Source organism: Gossypium hirsutum, chromosome A11 (assembly GCF_007990345.1).
Source record: "Gossypium hirsutum isolate 1008001.06 chromosome A11, Gossypium_hirsutum_v2.1, whole genome shotgun sequence".
NCBI lineage: Eukaryota > Viridiplantae > Streptophyta > Magnoliopsida > Malvales > Malvaceae > Gossypium > Gossypium hirsutum.
Window position 1 is genome coordinate 5,095,806 of NC_053434.1, and position 23,285 is coordinate 5,119,090.

General features: G+C 30.8%; 4 protein-coding genes and 1 non-coding gene across 8 annotated transcripts; 2 read left to right on the forward strand and 3 right to left on the reverse strand.

Annotated features, from left to right (window-relative positions):
* Positions 1 to 3,059: 3,059 nt before the first annotated feature.
* On the reverse strand, positions 3,060 to 7,512 carry LOC107899952 (MADS-box transcription factor 23-like). Of its 3 annotated transcripts, none has more exons than XM_016825695.2 (9): positions 7,293 to 7,512; positions 6,971 to 7,173; positions 4,669 to 4,747; positions 4,211 to 4,272; positions 3,907 to 4,006; positions 3,775 to 3,816; positions 3,641 to 3,682; positions 3,399 to 3,520; positions 3,060 to 3,314 (listed from the first exon to the last, which is right to left on the reverse strand). In XM_016825695.2, the coding sequence occupies exons 2-8, from the start codon at positions 7,150 to 7,152 to the stop codon at positions 3,401 to 3,403; spliced, it is 627 nt and encodes a 208-aa protein (XP_016681184.2). In that variant the 5' UTR covers positions 7,153 to 7,173; positions 7,293 to 7,512; the 3' UTR covers positions 3,060 to 3,314; positions 3,399 to 3,400.
* Positions 7,513 to 14,480: 6,968 nt separating this feature from the next.
* Positions 14,481 to 14,553, reverse strand: TRNAR-CCU (transfer RNA arginine (anticodon CCU)). The gene has a single exon. It is a non-coding gene; the product is annotated as a tRNA-Arg (tRNA).
* Positions 14,554 to 15,692: 1,139 nt separating this feature from the next.
* Positions 15,693 to 18,587, forward strand: LOC107899940 (receptor-like cytosolic serine/threonine-protein kinase RBK1). 2 transcript variants are annotated; one of them, XM_016825677.2, is made up of 9 exons: positions 15,693 to 16,013; positions 16,146 to 16,208; positions 16,295 to 16,660; positions 16,967 to 17,221; positions 17,337 to 17,491; positions 17,570 to 17,649; positions 17,738 to 17,873; positions 17,954 to 18,103; positions 18,196 to 18,587. In XM_016825677.2, the coding sequence occupies exons 1-9, from the start codon at positions 15,995 to 15,997 to the stop codon at positions 18,334 to 18,336; spliced, it is 1,365 nt and encodes a 454-aa protein (XP_016681166.2). In that variant the 5' UTR covers positions 15,693 to 15,994; the 3' UTR covers positions 18,337 to 18,587. The 2 variants fall into 2 exon arrangements, with proteins under 2 accessions (XP_016681166.2, XP_016681171.2); XM_016825682.2 differs by having other exon boundaries at positions 15,699 to 16,013; positions 17,738 to 17,864.
* Positions 18,588 to 19,306: 719 nt separating this feature from the next.
* On the forward strand, positions 19,307 to 19,957 carry LOC107959598 (uncharacterized). Its single transcript, XM_016895686.1, has one exon. The coding sequence runs from the start codon at positions 19,307 to 19,309 to the stop codon at positions 19,955 to 19,957; it is 651 nt and encodes a 216-aa protein (XP_016751175.1).
* A 718-nt stretch (positions 19,958 to 20,675) lies between these two features.
* LOC107959588 (abrin-b-like) lies at positions 20,676 to 22,445 on the reverse strand. Its single transcript, XM_016895675.2, has one exon. It carries the CDS (start codon positions 22,443 to 22,445, stop codon positions 20,676 to 20,678), a length of 1,770 nt encoding a protein of 589 aa, XP_016751164.1.
* Positions 22,446 to 23,285: the final 840 nt, after the last annotated feature.

Genomic DNA, 23,285 nt, shown 5'->3' on the forward strand with positions numbered 1-23,285 from the left:
CCAAAGCACATCAGAGACGAGTGAGGGAAGTAATGGGTTGTTCATCAGAAATCTGTGAAAAAATAGTCCTAATTATTTTAATTAATTAAATTAAAATCCCTTAATCGTTAGGGATCACATGATTATTGTCCTTACTATTCTTTTTTTTTTTTAAATTCCATTTATTCAGGCTTACAAGCTTTTGCAGGCTTAAATTATTAAATGTTGCCCTGAATTTTCTGAAAAAAACAAAGGATTTTTTATCTGATTTACACACTTGAATTATTCAATTCTTACATTTGATTACAATTTAATAAAATATATTTTTATTTAAATTTAATTATAAAAATATTACATAACATAAATTTTTAATATTTTAAAATTATAGTAATATAAAATACACACTGATCTACCCTCTGCTCAATACTCAATCATATGTTATATTATATATATGTTGAGAAATACATGAGAAGCTTAGCATCGCCAAATTCAAACCTAAATCGAAGAAGAAAGCAATGTCGGAAATGGGAGAGATCTGAGTCGCCGGCGGCAATCATCTTATTTTTCCGGCTGTTATACGATGTCTCCCTCATGCTTACCGGTGAAGGAAGAAATGGAGTACTCACGCATCCATGAGTGCAGCAGCAGTGGCAGTGAGAAGAGAAGGCAGAGATGGAGAAATCTGCTGAGGAGATTGGTAAAAGATGGGAAGAGTAGCATTTATGGATCCTCAAAGCCATTGTCTTTTCACTATGATGCTGTTAGCTATTCCCAGAATTTCGACGAAGGTTTTCATCATGAACAATCAATATTTCAAGACGTTAGATCCAGATAAATTTGTGCTTATTTATGTTTCTTTTTTCTGGTTTTGTTATCAATTTTGATGTAATTGTAATATTATATAAAAATATATCAAGATATGTTGTTTAAGTTTCTTTTTTCACTGTGAAAAATATTAAGTAATATGAAGTGGATCTGGAAAAACAACTCTTTTGAACTCCATGACAACGACTAATGAACTGGGATGGATAACTCCTTAACAAAAATGATTGATCAGTGTTATAACAGCACCAATTTTGTATCCTCTGTTTTTTCCCCCAAAAACAGCTTTATCAGTTAATAATGGTGACGGAATAATTGAAGGGAAGCCAGGGCGAAATTATTTATATATTTTTTAAAGTAGAATTTGAATTATAAATTTTGGGAGTTATAAATCCTAATTTTGTTACTGTATTAATGTAAAATTTTATATTTTTAAGAAATTATATTATAATTTAATTTTAAATTTTAGGAGAGATTAAAATATAATTTTACTATTAAATTAGTTTGAACCTTTACAAAATACTCAAAAGAATTAAAGGAACAATTTTTTTTTTTTTGGAGCTAGGACCTCTGCTTGTCCCTCTAGCTTCGTCCTTCGTCAAAGGAACTCACACCCTACAAGTTCACCGTCATCGTTGAAAGCATGAAATTGAAACCTTAAAATCATTTATGATTCACGAAAAATATTTATGACTCACATAGAGAAAGAAAGTGGATCGATATTGGAGTTTAGTTTCAATATTTAATTTGGTGTTAATTTTTTGATTTTTTTTAGAATAATATAAAAAAAAAATATTTACTAAAATAAAATGGAAAATATTTAAATACACTGCACATAGGAACTCTAAATTGACATAGCGGTTAACAATACGGGGTGACTATGAGGCAATGATTGTGTTAAAAATATTTGGAAATTTTTTATATTTTAAAAATAGTTTTTATTTTTTAGATTTTAAAGTGTTTAACTTTTTTTATAATTTTTATTTTTTAAAAAAATAAGATTTTTTATTTAAAATAAGATTTTTAGTTTTATATTTTTATTTAAAATATGAAAAAAATATTTTTTAAAATTTATTAAAATATTTTATGTACTTTTAAAGGGTGAAGATTAAATTAACAAAAATTGTAAATATTGAGAGTTAAGAAAGATATTTTATTTTTGACATCATTAATTTTAACGAAAAAAATATGAAAGGATCAAAATTTTTAAATAAAAAAAATATAAAGACTCAATGTCTTAAAATTAAAAGTATAATAACTAAATTTTAATTTTAAAAAATACATAAAGACTTTTGGCATATTTAAACTTATAAATTACACACAACAAATACAAATCCAAATAATGAAACAACATATCAAGTAGCTTAACATGGATTAAAATGACATGCAAATATTTTTAAAAAAATTGCAAAGACTAAAAAAAAAAAGTAAGTAATAAGCCCTTAAACGGTTGGTATAGGCATTGTAAATAGAGATTAGAAGTTAGGAAATCGAAGTGCAGCCATGCCATAAGAAATTTAAACTTTAAATTATTATTTGTATTATTTAGGAGTTTAATTTTTTTCGTCTAAAATAGATATTATATATTAGGAATATGAACTCACTTTGCGAGATTTGATTTTTAATAATTTTATATATATAAGGCATTTTGTGATAAGGTTAAATATTTTACAACTTAAAACTTTTAATGAGTTATATGATTTACATAGTTGAAAAGTTTTCATTTGCAAAAAAAATAATTTAAGTTATAACAATATTTATATTAATTTATTAATATTTTATAATATTTAAAATTAACTTAAAATGAAATAATAATAAAAAATTTCATTTACCTTGTAGTCACTTCAAATCGTCAACTTCCATGCCAATTTGGGGTTCCCATTCACAGTTCATATTATTTTAGTAAATAAAATTTATTCTGTATTATTTTGAAAAAAAAAACTTAAATCTTTTCTCCTAATTTACTATAATCGATTTGGTACTTAAAATTTATTTTTTGTCCCTAATACCTAATTTCAAGATAGTTAGACCCCTCCGCTAATGCTTAACATGATATCGTGTTTCATGTATAAATTTCTAGCAAATTAGAAATTTGATGATGAGTCTTGTTGCTCCATATTTAAAGCTTCAAAGTTCATCTTGTCCTAAATGATATTGCGTTTCAATGTTTTGCAATTTGTAGAAGAGAGATAGAAAGTACAATGTAGTGGCAACATCTCAAGACCAAGTGCCATTCATGTTACTTGACTACTTGTGAATGAAGAAGAAAAAAGAGCTTGCATCTCATTGACATTAATGATACTTTCGTGTAAACAGCATATTGTAATTAATATTTTGCTTCCTGGTTCTCCAATAACTTATAGTGGTTCTATTATAAATAATGCCACAATCAATTTCAGATTCGTCATTCTACTGACGATCTTTTATGTAGATCTTCACAGACATGGGTTTTGCTGGGGATGAACTGGAGTAACATATCTCTTTAACTCATCACTGCATTCTTTCTTGTTATCCTGCAGTTTCATGGAATGGAATATACTTGGATATTAAAAGCAATATAGCAAAGGTATCACATTGATATAGAAACCCTTTTTTACCTTCAATCCTTATCTCTCTCAGGTTGGCTTAGTTGAAGATGAATAGGGACATTTGAACCCTCTCCACCGTCAAATACATATGAACTCATAGCATTTCCATTTTCATCCCTTGTTCCATAAACCTGATTCGATTAACTCAACTGGAGTTATGCTAATTTCATATTATGGAGTTGTTTGTATCCATCAATAAAATGAAATACCTTCTTGTGTAATTCAATGTTTTCTTTGCGGATAAGATTTACCTTCTTGAAGAGTTCCACATTCTCCTGGTGAATAAGGCTCCCCTGGAAAAAGGTGAAAAAGCACTATATTAAGTGTTTCTATTTGGAACAACAAATGTAAATAAAACTCAGCTAGTGTGTTCTTTTTGAATGACCCTTCGGTTTAATTCTTCTATTTCATTGGTTAATATCCGTTCCTGCAAAAAAGTTAAAAATTAAGCATGTCAAGTTTACTACCATACAATTATTATTATGCCTAAAAATTGCATAAATAGTGGTGTTAAGACCTTTTTCATGCGAACACCTTTCAAGCTCATCTCCAGTTGGTTCTCTAGATTCTGCAGGTCTTCAACTCTCAAACCATAAAGCTGTTCACCCATGAGTTGCCTGACGTATCAGATTTTAGGTGTTGGTCAATCACCATGTCTTCTCATATATGATTTCACATCCTACATACATGTATTCCTATACATGCGTCTGTATTTGTGCATGTATAAGACTGGTCTACAATTCCGGTTGCCTACTGATGCAGCCTCTTTTTTTTTTTTTTGTAAATATTAGGGAATTTTAAGGTCAGAGAGAAGGACATACCGATGGTTGTCCTGCAAATTCTGCAGTTGTTGTTTCAAGATTGCAGCCTCTCTTTGCCAAAACTGTCAAGTAAAACAGAAAAATCTTAAGTTCATTTAGGACATAAAAGCATCTTTTTTTCTTAATTCTTACAGGGAATTAAGCAAATTGCTTTCACCATAACATAACGTTTATTTAGCTCTTATAGACTCTTCACATCATTTAATCCAAATTTTTGTTATTCAATCAATATTTGTCAAACAGATCCTCCTATGAATTATTTATGATATATTTGGGCACGAGAGAAAAGTATAATCCTCCAAGTCATTAGAACAATTGCTGCAGTATTTGGCATTGTCAAGGTTCGACTGCCATTAGAACAAGATTCCATGTATATTTTCTTTCAGAATCTTCAAGCATATAGAGATGTTGTGTTATATTATGTGTGTGTATGGGAAAAAAGTGGTAGAGAAGGTTACCTTGACTTCTGATGATGGATTCGACAACTGTTGGTGTTCCTCTTTCAAGGTGTTGTATCTTTCAATAACTGTTTTCATGCTGATAGATATATATATACAAAGGTATACTCAGTCTTAGTGTAAAAACTATTTTTTAGTTGTCGTTTTAACATTTATTCACATAGATATCATTTGTTGTAAGTGTCTTATAGCATATTTTGAAATGATTTAGAGAACTCATGGTGGCAATACGAAATAAAAATAAATTTATAAACAAATTGAAACAGTCAGTTTTAGATTTCATGAATTCATTTTTAATATATTTATTATTATCATTTATATTTTTAAGAACCACTCGTAAATGTATTAAAGTGTTGGCATAAATAACTTCATTTGTTTTAAACCACGTGCATATGGGAAATGCAAAAAATTCACAGGTTATTGCACATGAATTCTTGACCTACCTAGTGTCATAAGATTCTTCTAACGTCATGAGAAGAGATACTCAAAAAAAAAAACTTTGGGAAATATAAAACAATGTTTATGTGCATGATTTATTGGTTGCAAATGCTTGATTCTTTTCAATATGAACCTTCCCTTTTCAGAACATTTGAGGTTAACTGGCTGATATCTAATAGATTACTTCATATGGAAATCTACGTCAACAAATGCTAAAGTGAAATACATCATTATATATAGATATATAATATTGTGAAATGATATAAGTACTTGGGTTTTCTTTTTTTATGATTTGAATATTAAAAAGGGGAACACTAATCCTAGAAAGTTGAATCAAACTATATAATTATTTGTATTTTTTAAGAAATTGTTTTAAAGTTGGCTACAACTGTGTTTTAAAGGCCAATTGTTTTGTTTAGTTGCCTCCATGAGATTTTTTCTTTTTCTGTAAATTTGGCTGAGGGGGAAACCAAGTACTTTATGCAATGAACCGAAAATGTCATTAACAAAATCTTTTTAGGTTCAAAATGTCTAGCTTCTATGAACACCAAATTCTTGAGTGAGGGAACTATACTCGTATATACCATCTATATATTTCAGCTAAAGCTAGCTGTATAATTTTGACTTCAATGCCTGGGAATTGATTTAGACATAAATAATCATGGAAAGAATTTTACTGTTACGATTTCGTACGAGAAAAAGCAAAGATTTATAGTCAAAAAAGTATATGGTTTTAACAAGTTCGAATATAAGAATGATTAGGAACAAAGGCCATAAAAAGAACTGGAGAACGGGAATTTCTATTGGAAGAGAAAAACAAAGTTGCTGAAAATATATATGGATATATTATAATAATAAAAAACATACATATTTATATTAAAGATGGCTAAATTGATTCCTCTTGTTAAAGGAAAAGGAAAATGTTTCAGTTAGTGCTTGAAGAAAGAAGATACAATTAGCTTGTTTTTCCAATAAGAAGGAAGGAGGAATGCAACACTTATTCATCTTTGAAGGTGAGTGCTAGATTTTATAATTTTTTCATATATCCATAAGCCAACATAAGTATATATCAAATATGAATACTTGGAAAAAGAATCCAAGTAATTTAGACTGATGTTTATCTAGTTCAGATTCTTCTATCTCATGTGAGAGCTATATATATATATAGTTTATTTGACAATAATGATCCATTTTGACTTTTTTATGCTCATTGACTGACCCTCCGCCTTTGAAGCACGCCAGCAATAATCCTTCCCAATAGTGCAGTCTTATAGAAAAGCACTTACTCATCTTTTCTTTTCCCCCTTGATTAATGATCATAAAAAGGCACTTTGGCTACCCTTTGAAGTTGTATTTTATTTGTTTCTTCTCCATTATTATTGCAGAACCTAATCTAAATCAAATCATCCATCTGATACTCCGTGATATCCTTCATATCTCTCACCAACTGATCCATCTTGTAATTAACCCCTTTCTTTTCTTTTATCATCACAAGTACACCATTTCAATCTCAACCTCTTGGTGTTCATCCCTAGACATGAAGGGATTATTGTGTTTATCTTTTACTACATTGAGATGAATATATCCCTAAGCTTGAAATGAAGAACATTTTTTTTGGTTTTTCATAGGTTAAACAAGCAGGAAATTAGGCCAAAGATAGAAATAAACTAAAAAAAAAAAAAGAGTAATAAAGAAAAAGGACATTGGACTAATGGTAGCATGTATAACTCAGGTTTGGTTTAATGGTTATCTCTATTTGTAAAAACTAAAAAGTCAAGGAGAACATATTATATATACATACACACACATACACACACACACATATATATAAAGGAAGGATATGAGTTGAGTTAAAAGTTGAAACCTGGTGCTTGCAAATTCATAGAGCTTCCCACTGCTGGAGAAGATGACAAGGCCAACTTCAGCATCACATAGGATAGCCAGCTCTTTGGCCTTCTTAATCAAACCCTTTCTTCTCTTTGAAAAGGTTACTTGCCTACTTGCTGAATTATCGATCCTTCGAATCGCAATCTTCCCTCTCCCCATCCTTTGTTTCTTCTAGGGTTTCTACAGTCAGATCATGACAGAGAAAGATTAAATAGAAAGAGACCCTAAACACAAATCTTAGTCAATAAAAAAAACAAACAAGGCAAAGATTGATTCTCAAGTTGGAACTATTAGCTTACAGGGTTAAGCCAAGCCAATGGACAGCGTTTGGAAATTAATGATGAATGAGAGAGGGAGAGAGAGAGGGAGAAGGGCTTATCAAGTGAAAAGTGGGTTTGCTTTTGTGGGTTAATAGAGCTGGTTTGGAGTACTTGGAACTTTGCTAACACTGCAAATACTTTAGGGCAAATACTTTACAAGGTATAGAGATTTCCTGTAATTTTATGGCGCCATTGCTCGAATAAGTTACTGACGGGTGGGAATGAATATGAATAAATAGTAGTCTATTCCTTCTTTTTTTAATTATCTTTTGTGGAAAACAGTCGCATGTTAATTACTGCTTTAATATTGATAATAATAAAAATAATGATATTTTAGATTTAAATTTGAATGTAATTTTTTTAAAAAATTATATAAAAACAAAAATAATCTTAAAAGAATATTTATTATTTTGTAAAAGTAAATATTAAATAATTTCACAATTGAATTGAAATCCAATTGATGAATATAAAAAAAATTATGTCTTTTCTTGTATCACAAAAACTAAATGATTATTTTTAATAAAGAATTTAACTCATTTGTAAAGTGTAAATAAATAAATAAAATGCAAATGAAAAAACACATGACATTAAATAAATTTACAGGATTCATCAAATATATACCTTTTTAATATGGAAAATTTTAATTCAAAAGCTAAAAGGAGTGGCAGTTGTTTAAGTCAATTTGGATTTGAGAATAATGCAAAATATATTTTAACTGAGATTATACTTTCGTGTTTAGGGTACAAATATATATATATTTAAAAAGAATAGGGATTTTGAATAAGATAGGATCCGTGAAGTGGGTGGTGTTGTTTGAACATTAAGTATAAAATTGGTGTTAATTTCCAGACATAGCTTTGGATTTGGAGAGCTTCCAAATATGGATAATGTAAGAAACAAATTTCTTCAATCCAAATGTAGAAGCCCTTATATGTTATTGGTTCATCAAACTTTTTTTTTGTTTTTTTTTTTGAATTATAAGAGGAGTGCAAAACTCTAATAGCAACACGACTCGAACTCAGACCACACCTGAAACGATAAACACCCTAATTATCATGCCAACACACTATTTTTAAGTATACAAAAGCGCGCTTTTTTTTTCTTTGGGGAGGGGGGATTTTAGAGTTGTCATTGTCCAAGAATGTTTTTATATGAAAATTAGAATTGATTAATAAATTCTATAAATTTAAATTGATTTGATTTTAATTGATAGTAAAACAAATAAGTAAATAGCTTAAATTATGAACAATTCTTTATAAAAGGATTTCTTTAAAATTTCAGATACAAATAAAAATACTTTATATTTAATACACTGTTGCACAGCATCACAATTCACAAGTCAACACTGTTTAGTTATTAACAATAATAAAAAGGCTCCTAAAATTAAACATGACAAAGTTTAAGGATTTTAAAAAAAATTTAATTATTTTGTTTTCTTTGTTTTAGAAGGATGGAATTGTTCGGCTCACATATGCAAACTATTCTCCTGAGCTCAGTTCATATAATATAGCTGCTCCCAAAATGCTTAATATATATTTCAAAATAATGAATTATTATTATTTTTGTACATTGCAATGAAGTTAATGCGAAAATCTTGAGAGATAAACCTTCAAAAAGTGCTAACTTTTGCTTTAAACAAATGTATATATTAATAAAGTGTATATATATATAACTTAACTGTTTAAAGAAATTTACAATAATTTATAATTAGGGGTAAGTAAAATTTAATTTGATTTGAAAAAATTTTTTAAAAATAAAATTTAAGTTAATCAAATCGATTTATTTGAGTCAACTTGAATAAGTGATTCAAGTTTCGAGTTGAGTTAAATTTTACAAATCGAATAACTTGAATAATTTGAATAACAAATTGGTGTAAATATCCTTTTGGTCCCTGTCAATTTTGAAAATGGACAAATTAGTCACTCTTTCAACAAAAATTTCAAAATAATTTTCAAAAATTCAAAATATTTATATGGACCTAAATAAGTTAATTAATGGTTCAAGTTTATCATATTAAAGTATCAATTTTTTTTTTTGAATTTTTTTCAAATATATATGGTTTCAAATTTATGCGCTTTAATATAGAATTAGCTATACTGTAATAAAATTTTAATTTGACATGTTTAATTTTTTAATTTAACTCGAACAATTCCACTTGACTCGATTTAAAAAATTTCAAATATAATTAGGATGGTAAAATAGCTAGGACTCGTCAACTCAATTAATACAAAAACTTTTCACTTGATTTGATCAAACGCTTGCCTTTATATAGAATATAGAATAGGATGTTAGAGTCTGCCATATATATCATGGAGCCAATTATGCAACAGATTTCATGAAACGTATGTTAACTAATGAAAATTTGATAGCAAGAATTTGAGCAGCCACCAGTTGAAGTTAGAAATATATTGTCAGGTAATAGATTGAGTCGTCTTTGCCTCTCTTAGTTTCTATAGTCTCTAACACTTAGCTCTCTCTCTTTTATTATATAAAAAAAAATTGAGTTGAAATAATAAGTTTAAAATTTAGATGGCAAAGCCAATGTTCGCACTCCTAAGTCCTAAGACCAATGTTCAAAATTTGATGTTGTGTGTATATATATAATAAAAAAAATCTGTAATTTTATTTCTCATTTGATAGAACAATTAAGATTGAGTAAATCATAGATGATGGAAGCAAAAGAAGGTTATTTTGAACATGCCTAAAAATATTAGGAGATTTAAAGTGAAAATGGACCGATTTCGTGGAACCAAAACAAGGTTACTTTGAGTTAAATCATTTTATTCCAACATTTTTGTTGGAAAATACAAGTTGAGCAGTGACATACATGTGAAACACCTTAAAATTATCATCCACCAATCTAGTGCTGTCTCCACACGCTTTTTCATCCACATTAGCCAATGGGAAACAATCTCCACGCGCGTGATTTATGTAAAAGCCTGTGTGAATTTAATACAGATTTATGAAAATGAAAATGAAAATGAGAAGTTTGGGTGGGGGTCCCAAACAGATAATCATACCTGCGATTGGTTAATGAGCATGTGAATGGGATTTGTTGGACCAATAAGATTCCATAAACCTTTGCCAGAAAAGCATAAACTGAAACTAGGGTTAGTTTTAGGGTTAGGGTTAGGCAGTCATAGATAAAGGAGATCCCAAAATCCAAAGATTTTAAAATATGTTTGAAAAACTGAGGTTAGCCAGGTGTCAATCATCAACAAATGATTGAGAAAAGAAAGTTACGAAAACGAACAGTTTTCTATTAATTAATAAAGCATCCCAACAAATGGAAATGTCACTTTTCTGACTCATCCCACCATCAACTCATCATTTTCCAAGTTGCGGAAGGATGTCTATATAAATTTGCATTATGTTTTTTACTCACCAAAATTTAAAAATCATGAGATTTCATTTGATTTGTCATTGAATTCTGATAACAACGTCACCATAATTTACTCCCAATCCTAAACTCACACTTTGCACCACTGCCTTTTCAGTCGACCTCTTCTCACCAACGATGGCACCCACATGCTCAAAATCATTTGAATGAAAGCTCATAATTGAATTTGTGTGAATCCAATCTTCCCCATCACTGTCATTAGATCACCTTGGTTTTTCAATATAATGTTCCTCTTGTCAGCGATTGTGGGGATTAAAGCTAGGACGGTGACACGACCCTAGTAACCAAAAACTTGATGTGTAATGTAATAGGTTAAATAGTGAAGATGGTGAAGTATGAAGGAATTTTTTTTTTAATTATGTAACTTCCAATTATGCATTTAAGTATTTAACTATAATTTTTTAGCTAGGCATGAGTAGCGATTTAATGATCAAAATATAGTAAATTGATAATATCAATAATTATATTGTAATCTTTTGAAATTTAATAATCAAAATATAATTTAAGAGTAAACTTATATTTTACCCATAAAATGAAAGGATTTGCACGTGAACTCTCATCATACCTCTCAAATATTTTCTCCACCCGAGAAAAAATGAAGATTTTGGCAACGCTTTTCTATCTTTCAAAGTCGTAGAGATCTGCTGCCTTTTACAGATTTCAAGTTCACATGATTTCGATTTTTAGATTGTGTAGTGCTTGTTTCGTAGAGCATATTATATTTTTAAAAATAAAAAAAAAATATTATGATTAATTATCATGATTTTTTTTAAAAAAAATTTAACCATTTACAAGAATTCGAGATTGTAATTGAAATGATCTAGTTATACAAAATTTAATGAAATTTGGTAATTATATAATAGTTACTCAAATTACAAATATACAATTACAAATAATTACACTTAAATCTAATTATTAGGACTAGGGCTAAGTAAAAAAATCGAAAAATCAATTCAAATTGATGTAGTCAGTTTGGTTCAGTTCGGATTTCGGGTTGGTGCTATCACCCAAACCGCACAATTCGATTCGAGTTTGATTTTTCCACATGAAACTCATTTTATCTAAATCGAACTAAATGAAATAAAAATTATACTTAAAGAAATAATTCTAATAGAATAATAAATTGACCATTTTAATATCTATATGGACTAAATCATTTAACCCTATTATTATTATTATTATTATTAATATTTCATAAAAAATTATAAAAGTGTAGTTTTATATTAGATTAAGCGAATCATTTATTAAATATTATAATTATAATTATAAACATAATTTTAATTTTAGAAAAATAGTTTGTTAAACTTTATAATATTTTATTTATAAGAGAAACAACTTTTCACAATTATATATATTTGATAGTTACAAATTTAATCACTTATCTGGCATATTGTAATCACCTAGTTATAACTGATATAAAAAATGAATCGAAAAAAATTTACGTATACTGATGATTTATGTATTAGCTTTCCTTTTAACAACTTTGAATGGTTTATCACCTTAATAGATTAACTTAAATAATTTTTTAAATAGTCTTATTGATGATTATGATATTAATTTAATTATTTAGTTCACTTTAAATGTATTAATGAATCTAGAAAATGTATTATGATGGTTGTGAAAAAAAGAGAGCAAAAATTGCAATATTTGATTATTTTAGACCCAAAACAAGGTGTTTTTTTTATAAAGTCTAAATTTGATAAAAAGTGTTGAACCGAACCGAATTAAGATTAACGATTTTAGATATTTTTATTTTTATTCTACACAAATAATAATATCTTATAAATTTGGGGTTAGGCTTAAAGCGCATATCCACATTCATTTCTTATCCATAAACTATTGTCTGTTCGACAAAATAATGTACAAAATTATTGAAGGAGAAATGAAGTGTGCGCATCAGTATTCGATTCGGTTGATTTCAAATTTTAGATAAAAATTAAATTCCACCATTTCGTTCAGTTTTTCATTTTTGAAATTAAAACTAAAATAGATAAATTAATCTTTATGTGTTATATTAAAAGAATAAATTAATCATTCTATTAAAAATTTCATCCATTTTATTGTTAAAAGTTGGTCTCTATTTGTCAACATGAAATACTTATGACATGCCATATGTCACTGTTTGGTTATTCTGTTAGTGATGCTAGTTTTTAACCGTAGAAATGAATAAAATTCTTAACAGAAATGGCTAATTTACTCTTTGATCCAATGTACAATAACTAATTTGTCACTTTTTTAATAGATAAAATAAAAAACAATCTAACACTTAATACATGAACTTCCATGATATTTTTACCTCATTTCAAAATTAATTACACAAGCAGTTTAGTAAAGTGCACAGTGTCATTGAGACATTTTCATGGTGTTAGCAAATGTTAAGGCTTTGTCAACTTTGCTGCTCAGGTTGGAGTTTTCGTACGTTATTTATGTGTGTATTGTCCCCTAGATTTTTTTCTATTTAGTTAGTTATTGATTATTTAATTTAATATTTACAATAATTGATTTTAATTAAAGCTATAGACATAAAATTACAATTTTAAGGAAAAATATAAATTAAGATTTGAGCACTAAACTTTTTTAATGTTATTTTTTTGAAGGTGATCATATAAATAAATTAAAATAGATCAAATTCATTTAATCAAACCACAAGGTTACAAATGATTAAGTCCAAATATAAAGGGAGACCCATCATAACTCTGGTTCCGAGCAAAAGATAGAAAGAAAAGTATATGACCAAGGGATCGATTGCATATTTCTTGTCGTTAGAGGAGGAAAAACCCACGCGTGGCTGTGCAGGAGGGAGAAAGCTGTACTCCTAATCTCCTATGGAGTTCAACAACCTTTAAAGCCATATTTTAAAGCTATGGAACCTTCACACGCGTCGTGTTCGATCAAGATGACGGACACATTGTTGGTTGTCTATATGACCTCATCATTAGTTGGATTTAAACAGTTGTTTAGATCAATCAAAATTGATAATGATAATAGATTTTTACGAGTGTTGTAAAATTTGCCTTTAGACACTAATTAATAAAAATAAATTAAAAATTTTACTAATATTCAATCACTTGGAAAGCACGATGAATTCTTCAATTTGCTTTGAAAGTAAACTCCAAGCAATCTACCACCAAAATAATAATAATAAAAATTATGCAAGCACCGAAAATATGGTGATAACTGTAGTGAAGGCATTGAAAATCACCTTACACTTTCTATTGACAACAGTCTAAAGATTAATGGTTAATTTATTTTTTATTATGTCTTATATATAAAAGGATAAAATAAGCATTTAACATATCAATTTTAACAGAAATTATTCTACTTATTTACTTAAGGTATAAGAATCAATTGACTCATTTCAATCTAAAAATTAAAATACAATCTAAAATATAATATAAAAACTACTATACCAAAAATTAAAAATTAAATATATTCGCAAAAAATAGTCATTTTCATAAAAGCTCCAAACAATTAAATCCCCCAACGCTCCTCCCCCCAAAAAACAAATAGTACTAACCCTAGGGCTAATCCCTCGTTGAAGTGGACATGTGGTGGCGATGAATTGAACCCACATATATATATATTCAACAAAGCAATCAATACAATTCAAGGGGAGGAAACGTCAATCAGACAACACCGATAGAATCGGATGGAGCAAACCTAGCAATCCAATCGGCAGAGCTTTGAAGCCTACCTTTTAGTCCTCTACGTTGTGCTTTAATGATATATCAATTTTTGGGCATTGTTCTGTTAAAAACAATAAGATACGCGCCAGGTAGGGATCGAACCTACGGCCTTCTGCTTAGGAAACAGACGCTCTATCCACTGAGCTACGAGCGCTTGTTTAATATCGGCTAACTAACTACCCTATTGATTATCTACTTCATTAATACTTCCTACACTAGTTTATGGTTTTTCGAGTCCTATTACAGGTTACTTGCTTTCATCAATTCTATTATTCAGCTCACCATGAAATTGATATCCATTTTAGAAATTGAAACTACTCTCCAACGTTCAACTTTTTTCACTAATATTAAATATATTATTATTTGAAATAAATAAATAAATCATGTTCTCTTTTCTTCAACATATAGCAATAAAGTAAAATTCTTACGAAAGTTTACAAAAAATCGATGGTTGATGGTTTATTTGTCAATTTTAATTAAACTCTTTATAATTTAAAAAATTTAGGTCCTCGTTTAACAATAATAGTTGCATTCATTAAGCTAATTTTTTTTATATTGATTATTCAAACTCAAGTTATTTTTTTCAAAATAACACCCTTTAAATAAATCACGAGCTTATTAAGTTAAATATTTTTTAATTCAAAAATTATATTTATCAAAATATTAGCATATGTGTGTGTTATATTAGCTTTTTATTCACACATAATATTAAAAATTTAAAATAAATCAGTTAATAAATTTAATGGGTGCTATTTTTTTCAAGGCTAAAAATTAAAAATTCGAAAAAGTACATGAACTAAACTAAGCATGATCAAATTAAAAAGTATGAATTAAATCTATAAAATTATGCATAATATAATACTAATAACAGAATTTAACGAAACATATTTAATGGAAAACATTTGGATCGAGATTGAAATTTTAAATGTTATAAAATATAGAGATTAAATTCACAACTTGTATATAATACAGGGATTAATAACAGAATTTTACCCAACTTTTCCTTGCATTCATACAAGCGTTAGTTTTGACACATATGTCGAGCGCCAAAACCAACGGTCGAAGAAAATCTTAGCAGAAAAATAATAATAAAGAGAAAAACCTCACAAGAAAAAACCATATGCTTCCATTTTACATAACAATACTTTAAACAAATTTAACTATACAATATAATTTAAATAATATATATTTATTTTTTAGTGACTTTAATTAGAAAAATGAATGAAAAGGATATAGATTGAGTTGAATTAAGTGTATAAATATAGGAGAAATTCCAGATCATATGATAAAAGGTGGATTGATTTTTAGTTTTGCCATAACGTGTCAATGGATAACCAACTTCCAAATATAAACTATTTTGCATCTAAAATTCTTTGAATGCAAACTAATCTTCCCAGAGATTGGGATTGGAAAGAAGAAACCCCCCCCCCTTTCCTTTTCTCCCAAAACACGAACATGTAAGTTTAGTTTTGGGAGATTCTTGATTTTCCAAGAACTTTTCAATTTCAAATGTTGGAGAGGATTTTGAATTGAAAAAACAAATCCTTTTTTATTCAATTTTCTTTTTGTTTGGAATTTGAAAAGCCTGGGACAATATGGCTATGGAAGTAGAAGGTATTTCAGGCTTTTTTTTTTGTCTTATTGTTTTTGGACATTTTTCATCCTTTAATGAATTTGGTTTTTTTTTTTTTGGGATTGTTTTAATCATAAATGGTTGCTTTAAAAGTTCTGATTTTGTTCATGCAGAGACAGTTAAAGGAACAGAAGAAGAAAACCCAGAAATTGAATCAAATCACCAACTACCGAGAGGTTTATTGGAGATTCTTTTTACTTGGATTGGTTAAAAATCATAAACGGTTTCTTCAAATTTACAGGTTTTGGTTTTGTTCATGCAGACAAGGGAAATGAAACAGAAGAAAAAAGCCCAGAAATTGAATCAAATCAACCGCCAAGAGGTGTGTTGGAGAATCCTGAACTGGGATCAGACTCCGCCAACAGCGTCACCCCCACAAGGACCACCAGCAAGGGTGGCGGCCCAGTTTTGCAAAAATGGGCCGATAGTTTTCAGTGGAAGAGTGTAATCGGATCAATTAAGAGGAAATCAGCCAGAAGTATATCTGTGATTCCTTTGCTAACAAAACTTTCAAAACGCTATTGCTCTTACGGAGATGAAGAGCTTGATTGCATGCCATTGCTTAAAGCTTCATGGAAGAACTTTTCTTACTTAGAGCTTGCTAATGCTACTGATAATTTCAGCCCTGGTATGCCATCATATCCCATTTCAAAGTCTTTTTCCTTTCTATTTCTCTGATGCAAATATGTTAAAATTGGGTTGTATTTGGTTTAGCTATATCTTTAGATAGAAATAGAATGACAGCTTGAAGATGCTCAAACTTACTGACAATTCAAAGCAACTTAGGGATAACATCCATGTAAATGAGCTATTAGAATTTGATTTGGGAAAAGTTAAAACTTGATTTGATTTGGGGTAACATTCTCTAAAGGTACTGTATCTTTGGTTATATTGATAAAGTATGGTTCTAAATATGCATGTAATATTTTTGTAGAGAATTTGCTCGGAAGGGGAGGCCATGCATTAGTATACAAAGGGCATTTATCTGATGGTCAAATTGTTGCGGTGAAGAAGATGGTGAGTAATGGTGACGATGAGGATCTAGCTGGAAATTTCTTGACGGAGCTTGGGATTATTGCTCACATCAATCACCCGAATGCAGCTCACTTGATCGGATTCAGTGTTGATTGCGGCTTACATTTAGTCCTTGAGTTTTCCCCTTTTGGCAGCCTTACTTCCATGCTTTTTTGTACCACCCCAATTTCCTTTATAGTTTCAATTTGTCTTGTTTAGTCCGGTAAACATACTTTCATCTCCTGCGTTACTCGGTCTCGAGTGTAACTAGAAACTGTTCTTCCCTTCAGATTCAAAACAGTGTTTAGATTGGAAAACAAGGTTTAAGGTTGCTGTTGGCATATCAGAAGGATTGAAATATCTCCATCATGACTGCCATCGGCGGATTATACACCGGGACATCACTGCTTCGAACATATTGCTAACTGAAGATTACGAAGCTCAGGTACTGTGATTTCATGCACTGAAAATGTATATGTTTTGTTGAATGATACCATGTTTCTGATTTCCTCCAACATTGCAGATTTCAGATTTCGGTCTCGCAAAATGGCTTCCAGACAAATGGGCTCACCATATTGTTCATCCCATTGAAGGAACATTCGGGTTAGAAAAGCGACTCTTTCTCGTTATTCGGTTGATTTGTTATTAGCATTGATTCATTTTATATGAAGTAAAAAAAAATTGCCTGCAGTTATCTAGCTCCAGAGTATTTTATGCACGGGATCGTTGATGAAAAGACCGATGTTTTCGCATTTGGAGTTCTATTACTGGAGATAGTAACAGGTCGCCGTGCAGTTGACAAGTCCAAACAAAGTCTTGTAATATGGGTAACACAAATATGCACCGAAATCATCCATTTTATATCCTGCAAAAAGATTTGAACTTATTTTCTGCATTTTTGTTACAGGCAAAACCATTTCTGGAATCAAATCAAGTAAAGGAATTGGTCGATCCTCGGCTCAAAGATGATTATAATCCGAGCGAAGTGCAACGAATATTGATTACAGCTTCAATGTGCTTAAGTCACTTACCCAGCAACCGTCCAACCATGACAAAGGTATGAAAAACACAACAAAATTTCCCAAGAAAACATCCCATTTTCCCTGAAAATTCATGCTAGAAACCACGAATTCTTTGCCCATTTTGCAGGTTGTAAGGATGCTTAAGAACGAAGATGGTCCAATTGAGTTTCACCAAATATCTTGTGGAAGGAAAGCAGTGATTTTTGACGGCCATGATTTGAAAGATTCTAGTTGTAAAAACTATCTATATACCATGCGTCCAACATAATTATGTAATTGGAAAACCATATCTATACATTTACGTTCGAATACATTCGGACACTGTATCTATACGGAGCGGGGCATGGTGTTGCAGGATTGGATTTGGAACAAATAGAGCCGCCTTGCATGGTTGTTGTTGATAAATTCCACGTGATTTGGGTTATTTTTCTTCAGCTTTTCAACTTCCTATTCTTTCATTGAATTATAGATATTCTTTTGTTTATTTTACCAAAAGGCAATAAATAAACATTCTTTTAATCGACCGGATAATTTAATATTTCGACATCTCAATGTTTAATACAAAGTTAGAAGAAATTGAGTCCAGTTTAATCGGTAAGACTTTTAAATTTGAATTTAAATTTAGAGCTCAATTCATAATAAAAAACTAAACTAAAATTATTTATCTAATAAAAATTTCTATTTTTATATTCTAACATTAAACTTAATTGTTTATATCCTTGAGTTTTTTTTAATATTTTTAATTTTATAAATAAAATTTATGTGTCATTTATATATTTATTTTATTTTTAAATATTAATTAAATCATTTATCAATTTAGTTAAATTATTCAAACTCCACTTATTCACTTTGCAATAATTAAAAATTTCATAATAATGTCGGTTTAGTATTGCATTTTAGAAGTATTTTTAAGATAAAAATATTATTAAATAATATATTTTTAAGTTTTTTAAAAATATTTTTGAGACAAAAAAAATACTTCAAAAAATACTATTTTAACTAAAAACAAAAATAATAAATTTTAATTTTTACTCAAAAACATTTTTTTTTAAAAACAGCCATAAAACACTTTTTGAAAAGCATCTTTAAAACTAGTCTTAATTTAGTTAAAAAATAGTTTATTAATAATCACGATTGAGTCCTTTCTTTAAAAAGAAAAAAGAAAGGAAGCCTTTTTAGGCCCAAATAAAATGAACCGTAAAATAACAGAATTCTATGCAAAAGCTTGAGAAGGGGAAATGGCGACGGACATTATTATCCAGACGGCAATTTTGTTATTAACAGTCGCTATTGTCTTCGCAGTTCAATACGTTCCCAAACAAACCTTAACCAAGCACCGAACCGACCATCGAACCACGACCCAAACCCAACGCCATCTCAGCCGAGCCACCCAATTGCTTCGTCGAGCCAAATCCAACCCTCAGAAAGACCAATCTCAAACCCTAGCTAAAACCGCCATAACCGAAATCGAAAAAGCCCTTTCTCTTTTCCCAAAAGACCCAACTCCTTACATTCTCAAATCCCTAGCTCTCGACTTATTGGGCCACAAGGGATCCGCTCTCAGATCGCTCGATTTGGCGTTGGCTTTCCCCCGCGTGAAGTCTCTGTCGGAGAAGGAACGTGTGGAGGCGCTGGTGAGGAGGGCAGAGTTGAAGTTGGCGGTTAATAAGAGAAGGCGAATTGACTCGGCCGTTACGGATTTGGAGGAGGCAGTTAAGGTGAGTGATAAAGAGGGTGAGATCAAAACGAAGGCGTTTTGTTTGTTGGGGGTTTGTTATCAGTTAAAAGGGATGAGGGAAGAATCTAGGAAGGCTTTCGTAGAGGCGCTTAAGCTGGAGCCTGCCTCTACCCTCGCTCGCCAGGGTTTGGAACGGGTGAGTTTGTCATGAGTCATTGACTCCACGACTCGTCATTCTTTTCGTTCTTCTATTTCTTTTAATTATTTTCACCTAAAATATTGTAAAATTATTTTGTGTTGTATATTTTTAACTTTGGCATAATGCTTTCATAATAGTTTGTTTAACTTTGCCGCTTCATCCAGGATGTCAGTATGTAATTAGTTTTTAAAATTTAAAAATATTAAAAAGATATTTTTATATTTTATATTAAATTTTAAAAATAATTTTAAAATTAATTAAATGCTGATCCCTGTGGCAATTCAGATGCTTTGACAAAAAAAACTTAAATTTAAAAATTAAAAAAAATGAAAAAAATAAATGTAGAGTCAAAATAATATTTTTTTAAAAAAATTGGAGAGCCTTTAAGTCTTGTTCAATTAGTTTTTGTCTTTTTATATATTTTGAACTCTCAACAATATTTGTAACAATATTGTTTGTTTTTTTACCATCACAATATTTTCTTAAAAAGCAAAGTGCCGCACCAACAGATGACAATCAGCTACGGCATAGTATTAATTGTATAAAATGCTTATGTTAATCGATATACTGATTTGAATAAACATAAATAAGTCTTTAATCAACAACTAGTGGGGTACATACTGATGTTGGGTTACAAGAGGCAACATGTTTTTCAATACATATATGTGTTTGTGTGTGTGTGTGTGTATAAGCATGCCTATTGCTGTGCTTTTCACTTTCACTTTCATAATCATGGTTGCACTTGAAACCAAATTTGGCTAAGGCGCTGAGAGTTGTAGTCATTGACCGTAATCTCAGGAAGAGAGGAGCTAGTATCTTTCACATCCATCACCTGTTCATTCACCACATGCAGAACGGTGCCATCGCTTTGAAATTGCCATCGTTCCTCTACCCATCCTTCGCAAGTTCCTACGGTGACTGAGTACCCTCCTGGATATGCACACTTGAGACACGCGTTTCGGTTCTTTTTAGGCCTGATGGTCCCATCTGGATATATAGCCCAAAGTTGTTCATCATCGTTTTTCACGCACTTCTCTAACCACACTCGACTTCTACTTGCAAGCAAGCACAAACCATTGTAACCAACAATGGTGGTCACTGTTGGTTTCGTGTTATTGCTGACAAACCAAGCTTGTGTAGAACTATAAATATTGCGATCTACAACCAGATTAATCATGGTTGAGCTATATCTACTTGCCGTTAAAACTAGCCCCGATTTGGGATTTCTTATGTTTCCATCTCTCCGGATTTCCCATTTGGTAGCATCAGGGACAGCTGTCTCGCAATCATAGATCATCACATAGTCCTTTAGGCTGTATCCGTAAGTGGTTAGGCATTTTCCACCGGATCGAATTGTGTTATCATCTGTTTTCAGCGTCCACAATTGACCGGCCTGATTCTTCAAACATTCTGATAAAACTATTTTGTTTCCATTGTGGTAGCTTCCTTGGTATACATCAACACAAAAACCATCTAGACCAATAATATGCGAGGTTGGTGCTAGATCTTTTTCACAGGTGCGGTCATTGTCTTCCAGGTCAGTGGACCTCGTGCCCACAGGCAACAAAGGGGAAAACCCAGATGACGACGTTGATGTTGGCATGCGCAAAATCTGCAGAAGAGCCCCTGTGTTCCTTCTGCATCGTAACGGCATTATTGCAATGGTGAAAATCACTTGCCTCACGGTGCTCAAAACTAATTCTTGACCATCATATACCAAACGGACTGCTGTTCTGAAGATTCCATCTGTTGCAGATTGGATGGCGGTGGATATGTCTTCCCAGCTAGTTTCATACTCCATCACTAAACCATCTGGAAAAAACACATTGTAAGTTCCATCATGACGAGGCTCTGCAATTGTAAGCAGTTCCTGTTGGATGTTCCTCAATCTCACAGCTTCCGAGATCATCTGGATACAAACTATAAGGGCTCTTGCAATGGGGCGACGATAAGAACTAGGCTGCATATGATTCATGTTATCAACATGTTGGCGCAGCTCACCAATTCCCAAAGGGATTTCCCTTCTGTACGCTCCTGCAGCAGTTTCAAGTGCCCCATAGTTGCAAGTAAATGGAAGAGACAGGTTTTGAGTGTTTGGGAACAAAAAATTGCGTACGTTATTGGGAACGTTACTAAAGAAGTAGGAGTTTCCACTTCCACCTGGTTGATAACCCAAGATATACACGTCACTGACATCCAAGGCTAATGTGACGGTTTGGTATCCATTTGAGAGTTTGACCAGAAGATATTGTTGGGGATCAGAAGGTTCCGCAGATCGGGGAGGCAACACTGGTATGTCTCCACTTCGATCTGCACGGACTGTCAATGCATTTTGCAGATCTTTAATAAACATCTGATACGACGTCCTGTCAGCACCCTTAGTAGTGAATTTCACCGTGTAAATTTTGAGCTTCTGTTCATTTTCTTTGGCAGCGATGCAGCATCGTGGTTCCACCATGAATGCCAATACCGCCAACAGTAGGACAATCCACGCCTTCATTTTTCCTTGAAGAAAATTTTCTATAGGAAGTATATTGGGTGATAGTTTTTTGAACGTAGAGGGTTTTGCGATGCTTCTAACGGGAATAGGAGAGCACCTTTTATAACAATTTTGGTCGCCAATATTTCAAACTCCTCCACGACATACACGTGTCTAACGGTGAATGGATTGGTGGTGCCCCAAATCCAATACTTTCATCCACTAGCATGCACAATATTAATGTGTTTGTTGAGTATATTATATTGATACCCATCCTTTATGTTAGTTCTAAGTAACTCATATTCTATAGAATGGATCGCTTAATCCGATTTTACCTTCTCTATAGTATACGTAATTAGCATTTTGAAATCTCTAAGCTTTTATCACCTAGATGGTTGTTTAGTAAAGAGAGGAAGTATTGCAAACAAGTGAGTGAGATGTAATGAAAAATAATAGAGAGTAAGATTGGAGTAAATCCACTAATAATAAGCATAACGACAGGTGGTAGTTGTCAATTAGACTTAACAAAGAAGCAAGTTAAGAGAATTTCAGAGAAAATCTTTGGAGAGATCAAAATGTGAAAAATGTCAAAAGTTTCATGAGTTCTTTCATCAATTGTGAAAGACTCGTATTTATTGTGTTTCATGAATAGGACTTACAAATATTGTAATTAATATGAATAATGTAATTAATTTTCAGTTATAATTGCATTAAAAATTAAAAAGAAATAGTGAAAGGTTTTGTAAGTAATGGTGAATAGTGAAGAAAAATTCCGAGGATAATTCTTAACTACTTCCATGTCTAATCTACCAAACTAAACTCTTCGGAATATCCCAAAAGTAAAGATAACCTAAGAATCCT